This window comes from Setaria italica, chromosome III (genome assembly GCF_000263155.2).
Source record: "Setaria italica strain Yugu1 chromosome III, Setaria_italica_v2.0, whole genome shotgun sequence".
NCBI lineage: Eukaryota > Viridiplantae > Streptophyta > Magnoliopsida > Poales > Poaceae > Setaria > Setaria italica.
In genome coordinates this window covers 10,057,236-10,080,398 of record NC_028452.1, presented here as the reverse complement: position 1 = coordinate 10,080,398, position 23,163 = coordinate 10,057,236, and the positions used below count along the sequence as shown (strand labels likewise).

General features: G+C 46.0%; 4 protein-coding genes and 1 pseudogene across 5 annotated transcripts; 3 read left to right on the top strand and 2 right to left on the bottom strand.

Moving 5' to 3' along the window:
• The first annotated feature begins 791 nt into the window (after positions 1-791).
• Positions 792-6,221, top strand: LOC101763215 (aspartic proteinase oryzasin-1). 2 transcript variants are annotated; one of them, XM_004961133.4, is made up of 14 exons: positions 792-926; positions 1,534-1,890; positions 1,997-2,057; positions 2,839-2,933; positions 3,039-3,151; positions 3,647-3,815; positions 3,895-3,934; positions 4,016-4,080; positions 4,721-4,834; positions 4,936-5,000; positions 5,121-5,280; positions 5,360-5,479; positions 5,610-5,698; positions 5,787-6,221. In XM_004961133.4, the coding sequence occupies exons 2-14, from the start codon at positions 1,543-1,545 to the stop codon at positions 5,869-5,871; spliced, it is 1,524 nt and encodes a 507-aa protein (XP_004961190.1). In that variant the 5' UTR covers positions 792-926; positions 1,534-1,542; the 3' UTR covers positions 5,872-6,221. The 2 variants fall into 2 exon arrangements, with proteins under 2 accessions (XP_004961190.1, XP_022680880.1); XM_022825145.1 differs by lacking the exon at positions 792-926 and having other exon boundaries at positions 1,499-1,890.
• A 1,617-nt stretch (positions 6,222-7,838) lies between these two features.
• Positions 7,839-10,561, top strand: LOC101760947 (WRKY transcription factor 42). Its single transcript, XM_004963538.3, has 6 exons — positions 7,839-8,232; positions 8,371-8,472; positions 8,714-8,878; positions 8,958-9,392; positions 9,486-9,599; positions 9,710-10,561. The coding sequence occupies exons 1-6, from the start codon at positions 7,960-7,962 to the stop codon at positions 10,352-10,354; spliced, it is 1,734 nt and encodes a 577-aa protein (XP_004963595.1). The 5' UTR covers positions 7,839-7,959; the 3' UTR covers positions 10,355-10,561.
• Positions 10,562-12,566: 2,005 nt separating this feature from the next.
• On the bottom strand, positions 12,567-15,642 carry LOC101762808 (GTPase ERA1, chloroplastic). The gene is made up of 9 exons (XM_004961132.2): positions 15,231-15,642; positions 14,827-14,972; positions 14,541-14,681; positions 14,344-14,457; positions 14,126-14,251; positions 13,522-13,620; positions 13,321-13,422; positions 13,046-13,126; positions 12,567-12,942 (listed from the first exon to the last, which is right to left on the bottom strand). Exons 1-9 carry the CDS (start codon positions 15,577-15,579, stop codon positions 12,856-12,858), a joined length of 1,245 nt encoding a protein of 414 aa, XP_004961189.1. The 5' UTR covers positions 15,580-15,642; the 3' UTR covers positions 12,567-12,855.
• Positions 15,643-15,796: 154 nt separating this feature from the next.
• LOC101762409 (putative rRNA methyltransferase) lies at positions 15,797-20,530 on the top strand. Its single transcript, XM_004961131.3, has 11 exons — positions 15,797-16,391; positions 16,828-16,875; positions 16,965-17,120; positions 17,212-17,255; positions 17,740-17,902; positions 17,999-18,060; positions 18,202-18,388; positions 18,462-18,551; positions 18,735-18,868; positions 18,979-19,111; positions 19,288-20,530. The coding sequence occupies exons 1-11, from the start codon at positions 15,918-15,920 to the stop codon at positions 20,263-20,265; spliced, it is 2,469 nt and encodes an 822-aa protein (XP_004961188.1). The 5' UTR covers positions 15,797-15,917; the 3' UTR covers positions 20,266-20,530.
• A 566-nt stretch (positions 20,531-21,096) lies between these two features.
• LOC111256612 lies at positions 21,097-22,221 on the bottom strand (annotated as a pseudogene).
• Positions 22,222-23,163: the final 942 nt, after the last annotated feature.

Below are 23,163 nucleotides of genomic sequence, written 5' to 3'. Positions count from 1 at the left end.
GTAAAGGGTGGCATTGGTGGGTAATTTCTACCCAACTCCAAGAGGGGTTATAAAAGTTGTTTTTTGAGAGCACCCTTTGAGGAGCTCCAGGAAAATCTTGGAGTTGCCCCCCAGATCCACATTTTTTTTGGAGTTGGTATAGTTGGAGCTGGAGGCGTTTGGCAAGATGAAGCTGGAGTGGAGCTATTTTTTTTGGAGCGGAGCAGTCCCAAACAGGCCCTTAGTACTCCTAATTTTAACAACTAAACAAAGCTAACTTTTGCTTTTTACCTGGCCGATGAAGAATTTTCGATACTTTATCCAAGACACAGGGGTTCAGAAGGAAAAAAAACACTTTTTATTTAGCATGCGGAATGTGACGAACACTTATTTTCTTTCTGTTGATTGGTAGCTTTAAACCAATATATAAATCTTTGAGCATGTTCGCTTCAGCTTGTAAGCCAGCTGAAAAGCTGAAACGACTGATTTGTTGTGAGAGAAAAATATTATTTGGTGGCTGATAAGCCGGATGAATAAGCTGAAGCGAACAGACCCTTGATCCAATATGAGTGTATGACGCGCTAGAATACTGTAACGTTTACGAACTCGTCCATTACTTCAAGCCAAAGTAACTAGCAGATACTAGTCTTTTACAGGCACTGAAGTCTGAAAGCTCACACCACACCAGATGCGACCTGCCGCCCGCGAACAACTTGCAACCTCCACGCACGGGTCTCCGGCGCTTTCCCGGGTAGCTCTAGCGATTTTTGCTGTGGACCCGATGCCTCTATCCTCATCCAACGCCTGACTCGAAACCGACCACGGATCCGACGGGCCGCAGGGCGCGCGGCCACTCCCCGGTCCCCCCACTCTGCGTTATATAGGGAGCGCACAGCGCCCGAGCCGCAGTAGTGCTCGCTCCCTTCCCTCCTGCATCCGGAATTCTGGTGAGTTCTCGTGGACTCGCACTCTCTCAGTGACTGTGCCTCGAATTAGCGGTGGGTGGGATCGATCGGTGCTCGTGATGTGGGGCTTGGTTTTAGATCCGCTTCTTTTCCCCGTGCTCGTATAGTCGTATATGCAAATCCGGCTTCCTCGATTTATTTTTTCCGGTTTCTGAGCAGTTTTTGATCGGCTGAATCGACTGCTTTCTCCCAAAAAAATTCAGTCCATGTTTCTAGTTAGTATATACGTCGTACGCGCTACAGCAATCCCGCTCGACTTTGATTTTGTTTTTTGGCTTTGCTAAAATAGTTCAACTACTATGATGAGTTCACTGGCTTAACCCTCGATTCGGTTTGGTACGTTTCTAGATGTGAAATTCTGCGCCTTACTTCCTCCCAAATCAACTGCTAATTCAAGCAATTTTGTTTCTCATGTTCGTAACCGTTTCTAGAATGCATCGTACCAAATCAGTCGCAGCAGTATCAGTTAGGAGCACTACTTTTTGTTTCCAGTGCTTTCCGCATCAAGGATTTGTCCGATCTAAAGTACCCTTTCAAATTTCCTCACTTCCTAGGGTTGATCCGTGCGCTCCCCCTCCAATTGCTGCAGATCGCGACCATGGGAACCCGCAGCGTCGCCCTGGTGCTCCTCGCGGCCGTTCTGCTCCAAACCCTCCTCCCCGCCTCGGCGGCGGAGGGTTTGGTGCGGATCGCGCTGAAGAAGCGGGCCATCGACCAGAACAGCCGCGTCGCCGAGCGCCTTTCCGCCGAGGAGAAGCAGCGCCTTCTCCGCGGCGCCAACTCCCTGGGCTCGGGCGGTGAGGGCGATATCATCGCGCTTAAGAACTACATGAACGCCCAGTACTTTGGGGAGATCGGCGTCGGCACGCCAGCGCAGAAGTTCACCGTCATCTTCGACACTGGCAGCTCCAATCTCTGGGTGCCGTCCTCAAAGTGCTATTTCTCGGTGTGTCCTCTGTTCCTTTGCCTCGCTGAGGTTTTTTAAGGTTCTCGGTGTGTTACTGTGTTTCGTGCTAAGACTGAGTGTGTGTATTTGTGGTGATGTGATGCAGATTGCTTGCTACTTCCACTCGCGCTACAAGTCAGGGCAGTCAAGCACTTACAAGGAGAACGGTTTGTCTCTTATAGCCATTCTCCCAGCACGCTAATTATTTTTCTTTCTAAATTTACTGTGAGTGTTTTGCATTTGTCATATGTTTTTTTTCCAACCGGTGCCTCATGTTACACACCATTATGTCATGTTAAAATCTTTCTTGGTAAGAAGGAAGAAACACCTTTGTTGTTGAAGAGATGTTAAGATGTATGTGGATGGAAAACTATAGATATCTAATGGTGGGGATCATAAGTTGAATTCTTAGACTGGAGATCCGAGCTAGGAGATTAGGTCCAAGCCATCATATCTAGACCAACGGATAGTTGGAAATTGAATGTCAAATTTTCTCTGTTGACTAAGAGCACAAATTTTCTTTTTGGTTTTGATGCTAAGATGTATTGCTGATAATTTAAAGTTCAAACTCTGTTCACTTCCAACCTGAAGAGGTCTACTACCTGCGGCAACGTCAAAACAAAATCGGTGGTAGCTGATGTAGATGTTCTGCAAATTGGTGTATGTGTAGCGACGTGTAGCCAGGATTCAGGAATGACACCGATGTTTCCCAGTAGCTGTCTTTGCTGAGCTTGATTGTCTCTTAAAGTTGGTATATATATAGCTTCAGCGCGTGTGACTCTACTCCAGTACTCACGTTTTTTTTAAGTATGGAAAAATCCATTTCTTCTTCGAATGTTTATGGCCTAGGAAAAGGCACCAAGAATCCAGCTCTGTATATTGGGCCTTTATGTATCTTTTCTGTTTGCTTCCTGACAATTGACCTGTTATCTTGTTTTATCTCACCAGGAAAACCTGCTGCCATTCACTATGGAACTGGTGCAATTGCTGGGTTTTTCAGTGAGGATAGTGTTACCTTAGGTGGTCTGGTTGTGAAAGATCAGGTTTGTTCTCTTATCTGTGTTATGTGTTCCAAATTCATCTATTGGTTATCTCTGGTGACATCTAACCACTTGGAAAATTTTAATATTGTTGGATTGCTGTTTTAGGAATTTATTGAAGCCACAAAGGAGCCAGGCCTTACTTTCATGGTTGCCAAATTTGATGGTATTCTTGGTCTAGGCTTTCAGGAAATATCTGTTGGAAATGCAGTACCAGTGTGGTAAGCTTTTTCTGCCCTTCAAAGTTCAATTCTTGTTTGTTCATTCCAAAGTCAATTACAGTAAAAGCAATTATTGTTCCTTTGTGCATATAGCTCGCTGTTGCTAAGATTCTTTCAGTAACTAGAGGACGTTGTGGTTGAGTTGTTCATAAACACATGATATCTACATTAATGACAGCATGCTACATATTTCATGGTTACTGCTGTGTAGAATAAAAGGTCATTCCATTTGTTAGGAGTTCCTGTTCCCTCATTCTTTGTCATGCTTGTTAATAGTGTTTTCTGGGGTATCTTAATTCTTACGTGTTCCCATGTTATTTCGTTACTTTGCTGTATCTAGAAGAATAGTAAGACGTGATTATGGTATTTGTGAAACTTTCTTACATCTTGGTGTATAGTTTTTTCGGGACATTTGATGGAAAATAAGTGTCTGATATGATTATGATGTACTCAAAGCTTCGCACATCTGGTCCCTAATGGCAAACAAAATTACAGGTATAACATGATAAAACAAGGTCTCATCAGCGATCCTGTTTTCTCTTTCTGGTTCAACCGACATGCTGGTGAAGGAGAAGGTGGTGAAATTGTGTTTGGTGGAATGGATCCTAACCACTACAAGGGCAATCACACATATGTCCCAGTCACTCAGAAGGGATATTGGCAGGTTAGTTGTTTTCCTTGTATTCTCTAGTAACTTTTTTGTATATATGTTTGGGGTTAAAATATACAATTGTTTGCTGCAGTTTAACATGGGTGATGTCCTGGTTGATGGGAAGTCCACTGGTACTCCAATGTTTCTCTTCATGTTTATTCTAATTTCATGTTAATGAGAATGTTACTGAATTCTGCATCTGTAATTATCAGGGTTTTGTAAAGGCGGCTGTGCAGCAATTGCAGATTCTGGAACTTCCTTGCTTGCTGGCCCCACAGTAAGTTTGAGCTTTTATCTGCATAAATGTGATGGGAGTAAACCTTTTAGCAACTGAAAATGCTGCTTAATTTTTTCTTAGTTCTGACTCTACATATAATAAGCATTTTTTTTTATATTTGTCGTAGTTTGGAGCAAAAGTATCCTCTTTGTATGTCCTGATGATCCTTGTTGAAACCAAAGCGTTGTTGATGCAGTTATATGTGCCTAAAAATGGCCGACTAACCACTTGTACTTAAGTGATGATGATATATTACAATACCCTCATACCATGGCCTTTGTTGAGAAATCTGCAGTCAGGTGCTTAATACTTCGATAACTATAACAGTTAGGAATTGTAGTCAGTTTGATTTACTGAGTTGCCCCTTAGAAACGAACCTTCCTTTGTTAACAAGACTTCTGTCTTATCCTTTTATACTATCTTTGTACATATGAAATGTTAAAAAGGTAATCCTTTTAGCAAGTATGATTTCAGCAATTCCCCAAAACTCTAGCATGTAGTTATCCAACGCAATTTTGAGAAAGAACACTCGCACTTCATGCACTTGGTTTTAATTTTGAGTGAATGATTATCATTCTCTACTTTTTCTGCATTTTATGTTTCACCCTGTGGTGCTCACAGGTTAATATCATCAATGCAGGCCATAATTACTGAAATCAACGAAAAGATTGGTGCTGCTGGTGTAGTGAGCCAGGAGTGCAAGACTGTTGTTTCTCAATATGGTCAACAGATCCTAGATCTGTTGCTAGCTGAGGTTTGTATATTCCTATGGGTTTGCTTTTTCGATTGCTGGTTTCATTAATTGTGTTTGCGCTACTCTGAAGTAACTTAATTTGCTTTCGGGTTATTTTGCAGACACAACCAGCGAAGATCTGTTCTCAGGTTGGTCTGTGCACTTTTGATGGCACCCATGGTGTTAGGTGAGAATGCTGACCACCCTATGGGTTTGCATAATAGAACGCTGACCATCTCATCATCCTGTACTTATATTATGCTGCTATACTATTACTCATTTCTTCCTTTATGCTCTACCAATACAGTGCCGGAATTCGGAGCGTTGTGGATGATGAAGCTGGGAAATCTAATGGTGGTCTTCGGAGTGATCCAATGTGCAATGCCTGTGAGATGGCTGTCGTATGGATGCAGAACCAACTTGCACAGAACAAGACCCAGGAGCTCATCCTGAACTACATTAATCAGGTGAGTTAAGAATTTCTTTAGTACAGGACGTTTTCTGTACCGCCTAGTACTCTGCTTATTAACTGTGTCATTATGACAGCTCTGTGACCGTCTCCCTAGTCCCATGGGAGAATCATCCGTGGACTGTGCCAGTCTTAAGTCCATGCCCAACATTGCGTTCACTATTGGAGGCAAAAAGTTCTCGCTGAAACCTGAGCAGGTGTGATTTATTCTCCATTGCCATACGCTCGGCTTGCTCCCATTTTGCGCCCAATCACCCCTCCCATTTCTCTCCAAAATGCGACCATCATGTTGCAGTATCTGAACTTGGTTTCTCTTTGGTTATGCAGTACATTCTGAAGGTTGGTGAAGGATCTGCTGCTCAGTGCATCAGTGGATTCACTGCTATAGATATCCCACCTCCTCGTGGCCCCCTCTGGTAATCTACGCACCTCCCTCTAAGCTCCTGATTCTGGCTTGTCGAAACTTGATCCTTGGTCGTAACTTTGGGCTACTTGCAATTGCAGGATCTTGGGTGATGTTTTCATGGGAGCCTACCACACCGTCTTTGACTACGGCAAGCTGAGGGTTGGCTTCGCGGATTCCGCCTAAGGAAGGATGGTTGGGCGCCTCGTCCAGAGGTGAACGCATGCGCCGGGAGAGACAAGTTTACCCTGTTTTAACTTGCGTATTTATCCGGCCGGCGATGTGTGTATATATGCCACATGTTTAGTAATGCTTTCCGAGACTCGAGATGACGACCGTCTGTTTTAATATGGCAAGGATATTTCTGGATGTATTTGCCATCTTGATTCGGCTTCTTGTACTGAACTGACCCCTGGTGAGGTGGCATATCTTTTAACCTTTGTGTTATGCGTGAGATATGCGCACTCAAACCTGATGGTATGTTTTTATCGCATGGTTAGGTAGTTTGTGATATCACGGTGTTGGTTGTTGATGTATAGCTGAAATCTTGCCCCCAAATTTCCAGACTTGCACGCAGCACAGCCTCTCCTATTACACCATAATAAAATCTCCTCCCTCCACACTCATGTTGGTGTGATCAATCTACCTTTTGAAGTACAAGTCTTTGGATGAACATAATCCCCTCCCTTCTCTCCCTGCTTTTGTTGTGCTCAATCTCCCTGCTTTATGTACAATAATACCTTTGTTGTGCTTAATCTCATATTAATCGTGATCGATTTGGTTAAAGTTAATATGCTACAAGTTGTTGCAAGCCTTGGTGCCTTCCTATGCCTGTATAAATTTAGAAACCGCGACTGTCCTCATCCCAACGAGGACACAGTGGCGGTACATGGTGATGACGCGCTCGTCGATCGCTAGTCCATGACCAAGGTCACCGTAAATGACAGTCACTCCCTTTCTTCCCCTGCCATTTCTCGGATCAGGAGCTGACCGCCCGACCGGTGCCAGTCTGCCAGGGCTGCTCCCTCCCATGGACTGGGCGAGTCCAGTAACGCAGATCATCTATGATGACAGTAAGCCATCTTGTGTGTACACTATTCTTTTCGAAGTATAAGTGCACTATAGTCGTACTCTTCACGTATATTGTTCTTTTCAAAGTACAAGTGCAATATAGTTGCACTCGTGAGTGCCCGCTATGTTTATATACTCTTGAACTGGCACAATTACTCACTCAACCTTAATTTGACATCATTCTAAATTTAAAGAGAAGACAACAACTGTATGTAGTCCTATTGTACATGTTACCCATCCTTTCTCCTCTATCTTTTTTTTGGCTAGATCAATGTTTATTTTGAAGTACAGTAGTTGTTTCGAAGTACAATTGCACAATAGTCGCACGTCTTGATGCCCCCATACATGTATAAATGTAGCCACAGTAAAAACTAGTACTATGGTGTACTAACGCGAATGCTCAGTCATACCTCAAACCACGACATCATTCTAATCCTTTCTTGGATGTACGGTCAATGTTCTCTTTGAAGTACCAGTATAATAGTCGTTGCATTAGCATGGAGCAGATGCCTACACGTGCATCTCATATTGATCGTGATCGAGTTGCTACAAGCAATTGCAAGCTTTGGTACCCCTATGCCTGTTTAAATTTAGCCACCCAACTGCCGCAGTTGCTTAGTCAATCTCAAACTACGACACCGTCCTCATCCCAAAGAGGACGCAGTAGCGATACGTGGCAATGACGCGCTGGTCGATCGCGAGTCCATGCAACCGAGGTCACCCTAAATGACGACTAGCCTCTCTCCTGTCTCCTCTCCCCCTGCCATCCGTGCCATTTTTCGGATCAATGCCAGTCTGCCGGGCTGACCATTTCCCCTGGCTGCCCCGCCCCTGCCCGCCCCCGGTTCGCGCGGGCGCAAGCCACAGCTCCGTTTCTCCCTCCCATGGACTGGGCGAGTCGCGAGTGCGCGACTGCAGGCGATCGCACCAGCTCTGGGAGCCTCTCTGACTTGACGCGCGACTGCATGCCAGCCATTCCCCTCTCCTCCTTCGCCCCCTGGTCAATGGTCACCAACACTGCCTATAAAGATGGACTCAGATCGGCGACAGGGGCCGCGGAGCCTCGCCACGTGTGCGCCCCCACCGCCTTCTTATACGCCCCCGCCCTCCCCAGACCCCAGCCTTCGATCTCCTTTCCTCCTCCCCTTCACCGTCGTCTCCATTGGCGCACACACGAGCACACCGTCGCCGTCCGCGTTGGTGATGGAGTCCTACCTGGGGAAGCGCAAGCTGAATGGCAATGGCGCGCCGGGCGCCGAGCGGGAGCCGTCCGTGGCGCCGCCGGCTGGGTTCCAGGCGGTGGTGCTGGGGTACCACGACGCCGGGGAGGAGGCGGCCGCGGAGGCGCGGCGGGTGGTGGGCGAGATGGACTTCTTCAAGACGGAGAAGAGGAAGGAGGAGGCGGCCGGCCGCTCGCGCTCCGCCGCCGGCGCGCCGGGCGATCTCAGCATCAACAAGGACGACCTCACCATCAACGTCCGTCGGTGAAACTGCTTCTGAATTCATGTCGACGACTCTCTGTTTTTTTCCCCTTGTATTTTTTCTTTTTCCTTCCTCGTCTTGTGGATCGGCGTCGGTTTTTCCTGACGCGCACGATTCTATCGGCCTTTTCAGATGGGCCTGCACGTCGGCAGGAGGAAGAGCGGGAGCGAGGATTCCATCGTCGACGACGGCGTGTCCTCCAACGAGGTAGATCACAGGGAAACCAAAGCTGAGGTGAGGGAATTACTCTCGTAAGCAGGTTAAAAACAAACTGAACGAGCCGTGATCCACGCCATGCGCTTGCTTGACTGCCAATAATATCGCCTTGTTCTTGGAAACTAGATTTCGGATGCGCCAATTAGTGTAGTCAAACCTCTCCACGTGGGGGGTATTACGTGACTGTAGTGAGAAACAAAAATTAGGATTGGTCTTGTTTAGTGTCTGATACAATACACTACTGAATACGTATGATCAGCTGGCATTGGCCAAATCCGAGATTGGGCGCCTGAACGAAGAGAACAAGCAGCTCAAGAACATGCTTGGCCGGGTGACCACGAGCTACAACTCCCTCCAAGTGCAAGTCCTCACACTGATGCAGCAAAGGAATAACCACAGAAGCCTCGGCGCTCCAAGCCATGAGGTAAATAAAACACACGAAAAGAGGCCAAGAAAACGTCGACCCATATGGAATGCAGTACTGAACTATTTGCGACCATCAGCTGAACGTTGATCCGGAGAACAAGGACCAGGACGGGAGCCTGCTCCCGCGGCAGTTCATCAGCCTCGGCACCGCGGCGTTGCCCGACGAGCCGCCGCTGCGCTCCGCGGGCGGCGAGTGCTCGGCGTCGCCCAGCAACACGGACGCGGCCATGCCGACGCCGCCGGACTACTTCCCTGGCAAGGGCAACGGTGTCGTGCTCGGTAGCAAGGACGTCATGCCGCTGCCGACGTTCGATCACCACCACCGCGCCCAGGAGCGGGAGCAGGGGGGCAGCAGCCCTGAGGACCCGCCGCCGCCGCACCACGTGTCGCAGGGATGGCTCCCCAGCAAGGTTCCCAAGTTCCTGCCGGCCAAGGGCTCCGAGCCGGTCCCCGAGGCCGCCACCATGCGGAAGGCCCGCGTCTCCGTCCGAGCCCGCTCCGAGGCAGCCATGGTAAGTCGTGGATGGTTCTTGGCTCTCAGGAGACTAGGCACGCTTGTGTTTGTTGAGTTGTTGAAATAATGTTATGTTCTTGGTGACACGCAGATCAGTGACGGGTGCCAATGGAGGAAGTACGGGCAGAAGATGGCCAAGGGCAATCCGTGCCCCCGCGCGTACTACCGGTGCACGATGGCCGCCGGCTGCCCAGTCCGCAAGCAGGTATGCTGCTGTGTGATCGGTGGAACTTGGAAGGCTTCAGCAATCTGATGCACGTATCATGGATTCATGGCACGTTTCGGATCTATATGTATTATGGTGTGTGATGGCAGGTCCAGAGATGCGCCGAGGACACGACGGTGGTGATCACGACGTACGAGGGGAGCCACAACCACCCGTTGCCGCCGGCCGCGATGCCGATGGCGACGACCACGGCGGCGGCGGCGGCCATGCTGCTGTCGGGCTCGATGCCGAGCGCGGACGGCAGCCTGATGGCGGGGTCCAACTTCCTGGCGCGCGCCGTGCTGCCGTGCTCCTCCAACGTCGCCACCATCTCCGCGTCGGCGCCGTTCCCAACGGTGACGCTGGACCTCACGCAGCCGGGCCCGGGCGCGCAGTCGCAGCAGCAGCCGCAGCAACCGGCGCGCCCGGACCCCGCGCAGCTCCAGGCCGCGCTCGCTGAGGCCGCGCGGCCGGTGGCGCTGCCGCAGTTGTTCGGGCAGAAGCTGTACGACCCCTCCAAGCACTCCGCCGTGCAGGCCGCGGCGGCGCCGGACGCCGGCGACACCGTCAGCGCGGCGGCCGTGATCGCGTCGGACCCCAACTTCCCCGCGGTGCTCGCGGCCGCGATCAAGTCGTACATAGGCGGTAGCAGCGGCGGCGGCGGAGGCGGCGCCGGCGGGAGCAGCGGGACCGTGCCACCACCGCCGGCTAGCGGCGGCGGCGACAGTAGTAGAGACGACAAGATAGGGGAGTAGGACAGCTGACGCGATCGCCTAGAGATCGACTGTTTACTTGCTTGCTTGAAGTTTTGTTCCTTACGTTAGTTTCGTTCAGAAGTTTCATAGTTGAGTTTCCTTCGTCTCCTCGCGGCACAGGAGATCAAAATTTTGCTTTGTTTTTCTACTCCTTTCGGTCGATTTTTATGGCAGGAACTGGAGTACAATTTTGCGCTTGCTAGATTATTTTTTTACTTAGAAAGTTAGAAGAAGGGAAGAAGATATGCTCAGTTTTCAGGCGGTGTTTGCAAATGCATTCAGACTGTCAGCGACCGTTGTGGTTTAGTGCAAGTAGAGGTGTCTGCTTGTCCGTGTCAATGCCACATTGTCTTAGGGTGTGTTTGGTTGCATGCACCACATGATGCATGCATGGATGATCCTGGATGGGGTGGTTCGACTAATTTGTTTGTACTATATAGTTCACTTTAATTAGTAGAATAATGTATTAAGTGGGATGGTCTCGTCCTGAATGAGCTGGTACAATTCGCCCAACCAAACAAAAGAATTATTATTATCTTGAATCATTTCATACATGAATCAAATGATACAACCAACCAAACACACCCTTAAATTACTATAGGAGTCGACCATATTTGTTGGCTTAATATTTGTGCAAGTGACGAGAATTCGAATCGTGGTTGCTATCTCTACTCTACAATATGCTAGCGGTAGAACCCATTTGCTACGTCACAGCATCCTTATTAGGGCCGGACGTCGAGCTAGCTCGGCAACAATCCAGCTCGGCTCGTTAACAAAACGAGAAAAAAGGTTGGCTCTGCTCGGCTTGTTACACTCGCGAGCCAGAAGTAAATTTGAGATTACCATATTAACATATATAAAATAAAAATAAAATATAGCAATTATAAAGTTCTAAGCCTCAAAAAATCATGGAACATGCACAACACAAATCACAATTATTAAGCAGTTGAGCCATGGCTACTCGCTCGGCTTAGCTCCTTATGTTGGACGGCTTGGGCCTTTAGCCTTCTGGCTCGTTTGGCTCGTGAGCAGCTCGCGAGCTGGCTCGAGCTAGCTCGTTAACGAAACGAGCAAAAACTGCTGCTTGGCTCGTTAAAAAATCTGTCGAGCCCTAGTGCTTATTCTATGGTTCAAAGAATCGAGGCAGAGTTCACGTCCCTGTTCAGAACAGAAAACTGACCGATCCATCCAATTCCAACTACGTGCTGACTGCACTTCGCCGGCGTATGATGCTTCGCGCACTTCTTAGGGTATTTCATATCATATCGGATGTTTACGTACTAATTATATAACTATGTCTAACTAGTTCGTGATTAGCCAATCTGATGCTACAGTAAACATGTCTTAATTATGAATTAATTAGGCTTAATAGATTCGTCTCACGAATTAGCCCTTGTTTATGCAATTAGTTTTATCATTAACCTATGTTTAATACTTCTAATCAGCAGCCAAACATCCGATTTAACACGACTGAACTTTAGTTCCTAGCATCCAAACATCCCTTTATTCTCTCCCATCTTATGAAAAAGCTATATGCATCATGCGCGTTGACTGCTAGCGCGCTGCTGCGGCGGTAGATGCTTACTTTGAACGCAGTGAGAGGCGCGGGGTCAACGTCGCGCCTACGTCGCCTCGAGCTGGGCCGGGTGACGCTTTGACTTTAGCAGGGCTGTGTGCATGTAGTCCGATGCACGGCCAGGCACGTCGCTCCGCAGAAGAATAGCAGCCGATCTCTCGTCACACCTTTGACTCGTTGATGGGGAAAAAAAAGAAAAGATAAAAACTGTAGCGCACCTACGTATGGCGGCATTATCTAGCGCTCCGTATTAATTCAACAATCAGCTGGGGCACGTATACGTGTTCAGCCGGTCATTACGTCAAGACCCAGCCAGTGCAGCTAGTAGCTGCAGAGTCCTTGGCCAAGTCAACTTTGCATCAAGTTTGACTCTGCACGGTGCATCCTCTGCCGTCTGCCCGTCTCGTGTCCACGGCGGTCGAACCGTCCTGCTCCGACGGCCGGCGCACGCGAGTCATCGTTTTCGGCGTCCTCGCCCGTCGCCGCACGCGGAGCGGGACGCTTGGCCGCCGCCTGCCGTGGAAACGTGTGATGCAACCGCGCAGGGGTACCCCGCACGTCCCGCACCGAGCCCGTTTCGTACCACGAGGCGCGAGCAACGCCCTCAGCTGCTCAAGGCTAGTGGCAACTGACAGCACACTGGAAGGAGTGATTTGATTTCTACAGGTTTGCCATGGTTTTCACCGTCCTAGACCATCTGCCACAGCAGAGCATAGCCGTGCCTCGTGCCGTGATCAGTTCCACACAACACATCATGACCACAAGATTTGCCGATAGGACCTCTCTAAAACTGCGCTAATTTGACCTTCAGTAAACTTCTCAGTCGCATCACCAACAAGAAAAGAAGGAAAAGAGAAGAAAAAGGAAGAGCGAATCCATTCTCCTACTCTCGACAGCCGATATTGATATTGTAGCACCCCCAGAGTCATAGCGCTTGAATCTCGCCGCCGTAGCCATAACGCTTCAGAAGACGTTCATCTTGCCGCCAGTTTTCCTTCACCTTGACCTCTAGCTGTGCAAGGAATCATTTATTGCTATTAGAATCTTCTCTAAAAAATACTGCAGAACGAGACGACTGGTAAAACATCAACAACACAGAGGGAAGAAGATGTAACCTCAAGGTAAACTTTCTTTTGTAGGAAATCCTCGATGTCAAGCCGTGATGCGGTTGCCAACATCTTTATGGCTTTGCCATCCTGCATCAATAGAGCAATATTAGGGGCATATTAGGAGTATACAATAGTACACGTTAGGAATCCATGGCCTAATTCCTTTTTTTTACGATGGATTTAATACCAGGTTGAAATGATTCTACCTTCTATCTCATGTTTTTCAAATATTTAGAGAAAATAACCTACACCATGCATAATTATGGTAATTAACTTTTTACCTTCCCAAGTATAATGCTTCTTTGTGATTCTTTCTCAACAAGGATCTCAACTTGAATGAAATCCTTGGCAGTAGGCCTGCTTTTGTAACTGACAACATTAACCTGTCACAAAACAAAAAAAAAGATTATATCAGAAAAAAAGGCTAGCAAAACGGAGAATATGCTGCATTAAACTGATAATAAAAGAACCAGAAGGTGTACCTGGCATGAATAAGGAATCTCCTGCCTATATTGAACAAAAATCTTTTCCCTCACTATTTCACCAACAAAAAATCTCTCAGGGTGTTCACTAGCTATGTCCTGAAACATGAACCACATCTAAATATTTGCAGAACAATAAACCTATTAATCTTAAAACATTCCAAGTAGAATAGCATCTAACAAACAAAAGGCGGGGTTCAAGTGAGGAAAAGCAAACTACCATGCCATCTACACAAACTGATTTGTCAGTACCTCCATCCATCAAACTAAGATTGATACTTTATATACATAAGATTTGTAGGATTCAACATTGGAATGGGCATGCCAAGTACAGCAATAATGAGATACAGGAGCACCAAGCACACTTTTGATCACAGCAACAAAACTCTTAAATTACACTGCTAAAGGATTTGATTCATTGAGGATTGAGGGGCTGAGGCTGAGAAAGAAAATCAAGATAAATAAAACATTCACTAAAATTCTCTGAGCATCTGAACCTGACTTTCTCGGTTTATAATATGTAAGGACAGTCAATAATATTTAACGGTAAACAAAACACATGCGGAGATGCCATTCAGAAAATATGAATAATATGTGCCAATACCTTGGGGTAGTAAGCAGGACCCAGAGGGAGCTTTGACAATATCCACTCCTTGATATCATCCACCCCATGACCAAATTTAGCACTAATTGGTATAGCATCATCAACATTAGTGAATTTTTGATACCACTGTCAAAAGAGTTGTCCAGAAATCAATATCATTTGCACCCAACAGAAAGCACAAAAGAAACGCCTTCTGAATTTTTTTATAAGGTTCATACCTCAAGTTTCTTTGCGATTTCTCCTGGTTTTATCAGATCTTTCTTGTTCAATACTAGCAGAACAGGTACTCCAATTCCTTTATTTCCCACACCTTCTTCCAGCATCTCATCAATCTAAAAGATCAGAGTTTCCAACATGTAAGGTAAAATGGTTGAATGTAAGGATTCATTTCTTTATTTAATACTGCTGGAAATACTTTTTCAGGCGCTTTGCAAGCATCAACAACAACAAGCACACAGTCTGCACTGCCAATAGCACTCCTAACATTCTTCATCATCATACTGTCCAGCTTGTGCATCTCCTTTTTAATGACACCAGGAGTATCATAAAGTATAATCTGCAAACTAAATGATAACTCAGATTAGCAGTGAAAAGCAACATGATCCCCTTGATTGTAATGGGGTCAGAAACTTGCATGGACCTTAATTTGCATTGAACTGAATTGAGTTATGCAAGTAGTATATTAGAGACAAAATTGATACCTGGTATTCTGGTTCAGAACATATACCAAGAATGCGATGCCGTGTTGTCTGTGGTTTATCTGTTACAATTGAAAGTTTCTGACCAACCACTTGGTTAATAAGGGTGCTCTTGCCAACATTTGGCTTCCCCAATACAGCAACATAGCCTGAGGAGACACTGTATTAGTGCAAGTAAATCATTCAAAGTGGATCAATTTTTTTAAGAACATATAATCATTTTTCTCTCAGGAATCTTAAACGAAAATGCGTTGCTAATTGCAACTTTGCAAGCTCCATCATTTTACTTTACCAATATTTACTTATTTAGCGAATAAAAATTCAAACTAAGAGCATAACCCCAACTCATCAGCTTAAACAATAGTAAACCCGACTAATTTCAAACGCAGAAAGCACAGAAGCCTAACCACTGCGGTGATTGTCGCAATGAGAGGTGCTCAACTCCTCCGACTCGTACTCATCCAGCAGCGCCAGGCTCCAGTCTGGCTTCTCGATAAGCTCCAAGCGCGGCCTCGCGTTCACCGCAGGTTCAGCCTCCTCCTCCTCCTCCTCTTCCAACATCTCCTCCTCTTCTACTCCTGAATAGGTCATACTCGCATTGGACACAACCCCAACTCCATGCTCTAGTCTCGAGGCGCGGACGCTTCTTCCTCGTAGCACACACGGGGAAAGCAAATCCGGCGGAAGAGCAAGACATCGACGGGAGAGACAGGGAGGAGGAGGCGCGACGAACCGGAGCGCGAGGCCAAGCTCCATCCCCTCGACAGTGGCAGTGCGCAGTGAGGTGTTCGCTAGCGTCCGGGTTTGGGGATAAGAGAGAGAGAGAGAGAGAGAGAGAGGAGCAAGCGCACAAAGACGACGAAACATCTTTCTTTTGGGCCCACGTGCAACGGCCCATGAAAAGAAAAGGCCCAGGCCCATGAGCACGTTACGACCTAGCCGCCTCGGAGCCCGGCCGTGACAAAAACGGACCAGAGCAGCAAGCACCCAACCGCCGCCGGAGCAAAACCACCTCCAAAACCCTAGCGCCCACCTCCTCGTCCTCGCTGAGAAGTCCCTTCGGCGTCGGCGGCGGGTGAAGCAGCGGGGCGGAGATGGGTAAGGCGAAGGGGAAGAGCCGGCAGGACAAGTTCTACCACCTCGCCAAGGAGCAAGGGTACCGGAGTCGCGCGGCCTTCAAGCTGCTCCAGCTCGACGCGCGGTTCCGCTTCCTCCCGACGGCGCGCTCGGTGCTCGACCTCTGCGCCGCGCCGGGAGGGTGGGTCCAGGTGGCCGTCAACCATGCCCCCGTGGGAGCCTTCGTCGTGGGCGTCGACCTCGTGCCCATCCGCCCCATCCGCGGCGCCCACTCGCTCACCGAGGACATCACCACCACCAAGTGCCGCGCCGCGGTGCGGAGGCTGATGGACGCTAACGGCGTCTCCGCGTTCGACGTCGTGCTCCACGACGGGTCACCCAACGTCGGTGGTGCCTGGGCGCAGGAAGCCACATCGCAGTCGGCGCTGGTCATCGACGCCCTGCGCCTCGCTACAATGTTCCTCGCCCCCAAGGGTGCCTTTATCACCAAGGTTAAGAATTACACAAAGAATAACTCGCAATTGTTGCAGTTGACATTCTGCATTGGCTTCAATATGTAATTCAGAATGATGCTTATTTTCGAAGGGAAATTTGAATGTATACTATCTTCTAATTTGTCCTAAATGAGTTTGAGAGCATGATATTATCATGTTGTCATTCATAGGCAGGTGTAACACTTGATCTTTTGTGTAGTGGCTAGTACACTGAAGGGTTTATAGTGGGTTGTTATTGTACAAGCAATGTTGTCGCATGCATTCTTTTGTTGTTTTTTTTGGATGGTTTTAACAGTTTATAGTTTCATGCGTTCTTACAGAGTTGATATGTGTTTTATTATTGACCTCTGTTGGTTGTTCAATGAGATACGCCAGTTGCAATTTTCCTTTGTGTTAAGTACACATTTAACCATTTGTTCTTTTGTTTCGACAGGTTTTTAGGTCTCAAGATTACAACGCTATTATGTACTGTCTTAAACAGGTGTGTGTTAATTAAATGTTTTGTAACTTTTTTTTTGTTATTTATCGTATTTAGTTAATAGAAACATCAAACATCATCTCCACTTGCAGTTCTTTGAGAAGGTTGAGGCAACTAAACCTACAGCAAGTCGGTCTACATCTGCTGAAATTTATATCATCTGCCTGAAATATAAGGCTCCCGCAAAGATTCAACCAGAACTCCTTGATATAAAGCACTTGTTCAGTGTGGTTCCGGATACGAATAAAGTACGTCATGTCCCTTGTCTGAATTATGTCTTGTTTCCTTTCTTCTATGTGCCAGCATCCCTTGATGTTGGAAATGTTGTGTGTTCTGCAGTCTAGGGATGTTATGGATGGTAGGCACAAGAGACATCGTGATGGGTAGGCCTCCTTTGTTACATTGCTGCTGTACCTTTTTCCTCTCTCATCGTTTTATTATTACTTTTGAAGTATGCATATTTTTATTTCTGTACTTAAGTTTTGTAGACTTAACATTGTGATTAGCTGTGATCACATTGCAGTGGAGTAGACTGTTTTACTTATATCTGATCTTCCATTACAATTCCACTTCTTGCGTTCAGTCTTTTTTGCAGTGTAATATTCCGATAATTACATTGCTCTTGACAAAAGTTGGCCAGTTGCTATATTATTTGGTGTAAATGGTTGAGCATGTTTTGATGTTTGTTCTCAACAATTCAGCATTTTTCAAAGTTACATAATCAGTTAGGCATTTCAAATCTGAGCAAGTGAAGTCTTTGCTCTTCTGCCCTTTGGTTAAGCATGAACAATAATTAAAATGAGCTGGATATTCTGATGCTTTCCTGCAGTATGTAGAATCTGGATAACAAAAACTCCACGCATGTAGGTATGAAGAAGGGAATACAACATTGCGGAAAGTCGGTTTGGCATCAGACTTTATATGGTCTGATGCCCAGACACCACTGGAGTTTTTGGGCTCTTACAATGCGATTTCATTTGATAATCCAGAATCTCTGCCCATAAAGAATCATGAGCTTACTAATGATGATGTAAGTAACTGATGCCTCTGCTAAGCATACTGCCTGGCTTACTTTTCCATCTATTCTAGTCATAGGTGCTGACTGCTTATTATTTGTTTGTGCCAGATAAAAAATTTCTGTGAGGATTTACTTCTGTTGGATAAAAATAGTTTCAAGCATATCTTGAAGTGAGTACCTTATCTGCCATTTTGTTTTCTTACGTAACTTATTTCCATTCAATGAAGTAGTTAATATAACCCAAACAAGTCTATAAGTTGAGCATGTGTAGAGGATATCAGTCTCATGTATCTATTGCATAACTATGTTAGATGGCGGATCCGCTTACGCAAAGCACTGGCTTCGTCATCACAAATCACCCCAAAGGTTGATGATGATGCAGAGACCACAAAGGTCAAGGATGATGATCAACTTCTCCAAGAGATGGAAGAATTGACAAGTGTTATTGATAGGAATAAAAGGAGAGAGAAAAAGCGCCTGTCAAAGCGTCGAGCAAAGGTATAAGCATACATCCTTTGCAATACGTAATGTTAATTTGAGTTTTGTGGTGACATGGGTCTCTTCATTCCAGGATAAAGCACGCAAGGCTACAGGAATGCAGATTGACGCTACAGGAGATGATTACGGTGATCCTGACTTGTTTTCTATCAGTGTTATCAAGGTATCATGTTATTTCTGTAGTCATGTCTTGTGCTATGTTTCCTTATTGGCTTTTCTTTGGAATCTTATTCTAATAGCTTGTTGGAAGACTTCAATTTTACATGAATATTATCCCTGTGAACACTATTATTTGTGATAATCTAATTCATTAGTTTCCATGCTCATTTTTCTTTTCCTTCTCTAGGGTGGAAAAGAACTTCAAGCTGTTGAATCAGCAGAGCTTGATGTGGAAGATGACATTGAAGACAGTGAGAATGAGGAAACTCAAGCTCGTGAAGTCTCTGATGAGGACATGGATTCTGATGAAGAACAACAGAGGTATTTTTTTAGCATCCACACCATCAGAACATGCAATTAGGTGGTCAAATATTCTATTTAAAAAAGCACTGTAATTTCAAAAGCTTGTAACTGATAATCATTCACGTCAGGTACGATGCACAGCTTGAGGAGATGCTTGATGAAGCTTATGAGCGCTTTGTAACGAAAAAGGGTGGTGAAGTAAAACAAGAACGTAAGCGTGCAAAGCGAATCAATCCTGATGCTGATGCTGACTTGTTAGAGGTAATAGCAACCTAAATTTCATGATGTTTTGACACAATGACAATTGCATCTGAAACTGAATTTTTGCATCAGCCAAAGGACCCAACTTCTACAATGTTGTTATCAATTCTTTTCTCTTGATTACGGTTACAGGGTTTGGAAGGTTTTACAATGATGTGATCTTTTAAACTTGATAGGGTAGTGAAGATGATGGTGATGACGTTGAAATGGATCAAGGTTTTGACGACGATCAAGATCCGGAGACCAATCCCCTTCTATTATCGCTAGATGAACACAAACCAACTAAAGAGCAGATTGTACAACAGTGGTACAGTCAGGATGTGTTCGCAGAAGCAGGAACAGACGCCGCTGAGCAGAGTGACAGTGAAGATGAAAGGGAGAATTTGCAGAGGAATATGGAAAAGAAGATGGACACTGGCAAAAAGGAAAAGATGGCTAAGGCACAGCGTTTGCAACAAGATGATTTTGATATCGTACCTGCAGAACCAGTCCGAAATGAAGAGGATTCATCTTCATCTTCTGATGAATCAGATGAATCGGAGGAGGATCTCAATGATTACAGAAAGGCTGAAGTACTAGCCTATGCAAAGAAGATGTTGAGGAAGAAGCAGAGGGAGCAGATACTTGATGATGCTTACAACAAGTACATGTTTGATGATGAAGGGTTACCCAATTGGTTTGTTGAGGATGAGAAGAGGCATAGCCAGCCCATGAAGCCTGTTACACGTGAAGAAGTAGCTGCCATGAGGGCGCAGTTTAAGGAGATTGATGCCCGTCCATCCAAGAAGGTTGCAGAGGCCAAGGCGCGGAAGAAGCGTGTTGCCATGAAGAAACTGGACAGTGCACGCCAAAAGGCAGATGCCGTCGCAGACCAGAATGACATAAACGAGCGGTCGAAGAGGAAGATGATTGACCAGATTTACAGGAAGGCAATGCCCAAGAAGCCTCAGAAGGAGTACGTGGTTGCAAAGAAGGGGGTTCAGGTTAGGACCGGCAAAGGGAAGGTATTGGTGGATCCACGGATGAAGAAGGACAAGAGGGCCAGTGGGACTGGGAAGAAAGGGAAGAAGGGCGGCAAAGGTGCTAAAGGCGGCAAAGGTGCTAAAGGGAAGGGTGGCCAGAGAGGGAAGAAGGCTGGGAAAGCTCCGAGGTAAAAAGCTGAGGAGCCAGGCATGGGTGGGATGCGTAGCTGCTGAATTTTGTCCCGGTCCAACTACAGCTACAAAGTAGGCAGCTGTTTGAAGTTGTGTGATGATAAAATTAATGTGTTTAAAGTTTTGTAGCGTGACTTACATATTTCGGAACTGGTGAGCACTTCAGTATCATTAAGGCATAATTTACACATTTCGCATCAGTTATTGAAACTTCTACTCCCCTCTGGGGATCACATACAAATGTTAAGAGGCTCCATCTGTACTACGTAATATTTTGTGTGATGCACGGGAAGGCTTTCCGTGAAAAAAAAAATTCCCTCAGAGGAACTGAAGTCTTTATTTATGCCTAGTTTTAACCTTTGGGTATCGACTTGATGGGGGTCTTTCTGGCTGCTACAGGCGCCTTTGGTAATGAATTTCCTTTGGAACCCGCTTGCATTTCCTTTTCAGATGAAAAGAAGGGGCCGTGTGCGCTTTGAATCTCTAACATTGCGATGCACAGACCACCCTGGATTCCCATTCCTCAACTTGTCGATCAGAGTAGAATCGAATCCAAGCTTTGTGTGTAGGAAGATTTGGAATCTGGCTGATGCAGAGGCGGCCACAGAATCCCGGCTACTTGGTGATAATAGGATCAAGCAGCTGTCCAGATACCAACTAATGATGGCTCAGGTCTCACAGAATATAGGCAGTGAGCGATGGCTCACAGCAAAAGCCATCAGGAGTTATTAGTATTTAAATAACAGACAAGTTGACCGGTGCGTGCTCCGAAACTTCAACGTCAGAAGAATGGCAAGAACCGATCAAAACATCTCTGTACACAAAAAGCTATAGAATAACAAATTCTTCTTTTAAAAACCAATATTCTACTCATCTCAATACAATTCCCCCTTTCATTTGAAAACAACACAGCATACTCAATCCAGAATCTCTAATTTTACAGGGTAGGATGCAAATGGAGATTCAATGTTTGAAGTATCTTAGTCACAATCGATATGTCATAACAGCCCATACGAAGCTATACATACCAACAGTACTCCTAAACCTTCAGGAACGCTGGCAGATTGCATGAAAGGAGCCTCCATTTCACTGCCCAGCATCTCTCAGAAAGCATTCCCGCGTGGTTCAAAATATCAGTGCGAATCCTGCATCTTTCCAACGGCTTTGTGCAGATATGATTCCGAGGGAGCGATCTCCTGATGGCTCGATCCATGCCGCAAGAATCAAGACTGCAACTTGCTGCTCCGATGCATCCGATGGATGCAAAGCCTTCCACGCCAGTTCATCTGAATGAAGAAACGGCAGCCTGTGGACAGGTCAAGTGGCAGCAAATCAAATCTTCTTGCACGGGACAGTAAGAGAATTTCGCGAACAAGCTGGGAACAAAGATTGGAATGTAGTCAATTCCCTTTCCAGGATCATTGGAGATGAAAAGTTACATATACCCACAGATATATTCCTTTGGTCCACGGGAGCACTCACCATCTGCTTATCTCCTTTGGAATATGTTCTATGGATTGTACACCGGATGGCTGAGATTACAAAGAGATACATGGTGAAAAAGAATGGATGTTCTTAGCCCACATCCTGTTATCTCCATTCTCCAGTGAACTATAAATCATATTGAAAATTACTTCTGAAGACCTGCTTGTCCTAGTTCCAAGTACAGCATTTTGGGCATGTTCTTTTCTGAACCATGGATCAGGATATTAGGAACATGTTAGAGATCACTCTGATCAGATGCATCAAACTGATATGCCAATGAACGATGTAAATAATGGGCTATCAAGTAGAGGCAAAGAATCTAGGAACTATGAGGCGTGGAAGCATTCAATCAGAGTTTTGGTTTGCGCACCATTGCAGTTCTGACTTTTCAGGAAGCACGTCCTTCAGAGCATCTTGCAGACAGCCACACAGCCTATTGGCTGATACGCACATTTTACGAGCTATGTGTTATCAGACATCGACCTGCATGTCAGTCTCGTATTTCAGACACTATAGACAATGTGGGCCTCCATGCTGCAACCCCAGCATCTTACAAGAATCAGGCATGACCTAATAAATATTTACTGATGTGTTTTTAATCATGCAAAAAGCCAGCAAGCCGTAAGGGTAGCATTAGCATGGACCCTAGAGAACATATCCAATTCCCTCTTCCAAGGCCCTGGCAACAAGTGAAACGTATTCTCAGTCCGAAAGGGGCTCAACATGCCTCACTTTGGCACATATTCTTCCAATCTTGCATCCTGCATGGGGCATGAATACAGCACAGATCAAGCCGTTTCGGGTATACAAAAGGCTAGGCTTTAGATTTCCATTCACTCACCATGCAAAAGTTAAAACCCTTAACAGACCATCTGCCTTGGTGAAGACGACAAAGCACAAAACTGCAAACTTGTTCAGCTAACTCATAGGACGTGAAGATTTGACCAGCCACTTAAGGGGAGGCAAACCAAGGGATTCAGCAGTTATTACTTACAGAGCAAGGTCAGCTTGTAACTTAGCTGGGTTATAAGCGCATGCATCCACAGCACCATGCCTTTCTATCTTTTGGTCTCTGCAAGGATACGAAGCAGCCGCTGGATACAATGGCAATACCTGATCTGATAACTTATGTTGATGTTACCCTCTATGTCTGCCTATTTGTAATGTCACTGTCTTTGCCACCTGGAAAGTAGAAGTTTGATCATAGTTTGAGCCATATATTTTGGAGCTATTACTTTATCACTGATCCAGAGAAAGCTTCAACTCCTTTTATCTTTCGTACATGAAATCAGACGTGTGTATATGGCTGTATGCTTGAACCTCATATTGTTTTGACATCTTAAAAGGAGCAATGATACCATGCTATCACTTTGGACGTGAGGTGATATGTTGACACAGAACTCCTATTTTTTA

What these genes read in the sequence shown, in the direction of transcription:
- LOC101760947 (XM_004963538.3), top strand. Translation starts at nt 7,960, where the DNA reads ATGGAGTCCTACCTGGGGAAGCGCAAGCTGAATGGCAATGGCGCGCCG. An exon ending in ACAGGGAAACCAAAGCTGAG is followed by an intron (nt 8,473 to 8,713) that starts GTGAGGGAATTA and finishes ACGTATGATCAG; the next exon opens with CTGGCATTGGCCAAATCCGA. An exon ending in CCCGCTCCGAGGCAGCCATG is followed by an intron (nt 9,393 to 9,485) that starts GTAAGTCGTGGA and finishes GGTGACACGCAG; the next exon opens with ATCAGTGACGGGTGCCAATG.
- LOC101762409 (XM_004961131.3), top strand. Translation starts at nt 15,918, where the DNA reads ATGGGTAAGGCGAAGGGGAAGAGCCGGCAGGACAAGTTCTACCACCTC. An exon ending in AGGGTGCCTTTATCACCAAG is followed by an intron (nt 16,392 to 16,827) that starts GTTAAGAATTAC and finishes TTGTTTCGACAG; the next exon opens with GTTTTTAGGTCTCAAGATTA. An exon ending in CTGATGCTGACTTGTTAGAG is followed by an intron (nt 19,112 to 19,287) that starts GTAATAGCAACC and finishes TAAACTTGATAG; the next exon opens with GGTAGTGAAGATGATGGTGA.
- LOC101763215 (XM_004961133.4), top strand. Translation starts at nt 1,543, where the DNA reads ATGGGAACCCGCAGCGTCGCCCTGGTGCTCCTCGCGGCCGTTCTGCTC. An exon ending in GGTTGATGGGAAGTCCACTG is followed by an intron (nt 3,935 to 4,015) that starts GTACTCCAATGT and finishes TGTAATTATCAG; the next exon opens with GGTTTTGTAAAGGCGGCTGT. An exon ending in TCTCGCTGAAACCTGAGCAG is followed by an intron (nt 5,480 to 5,609) that starts GTGTGATTTATT and finishes TTGGTTATGCAG; the next exon opens with TACATTCTGAAGGTTGGTGA.
- LOC101762808 (XM_004961132.2), bottom strand. Translation starts at nt 15,579, where the DNA reads ATGGAGCTTGGCCTCGCGCTCCGGTTCGTCGCGCCTCCTCCTCCCTGT. An exon ending in TTGCGACAATCACCGCAGTG is followed by an intron (nt 14,973 to 15,230) that starts GTTAGGCTTCTG and finishes GTGTCTCCTCAG; the next exon opens with GCTATGTTGCTGTATTGGGG. An exon ending in AGATTCCTTATTCATGCCAG is followed by an intron (nt 13,423 to 13,521) that starts GTACACCTTCTG and finishes GTTTTGTGACAG; the next exon opens with GTTAATGTTGTCAGTTACAA.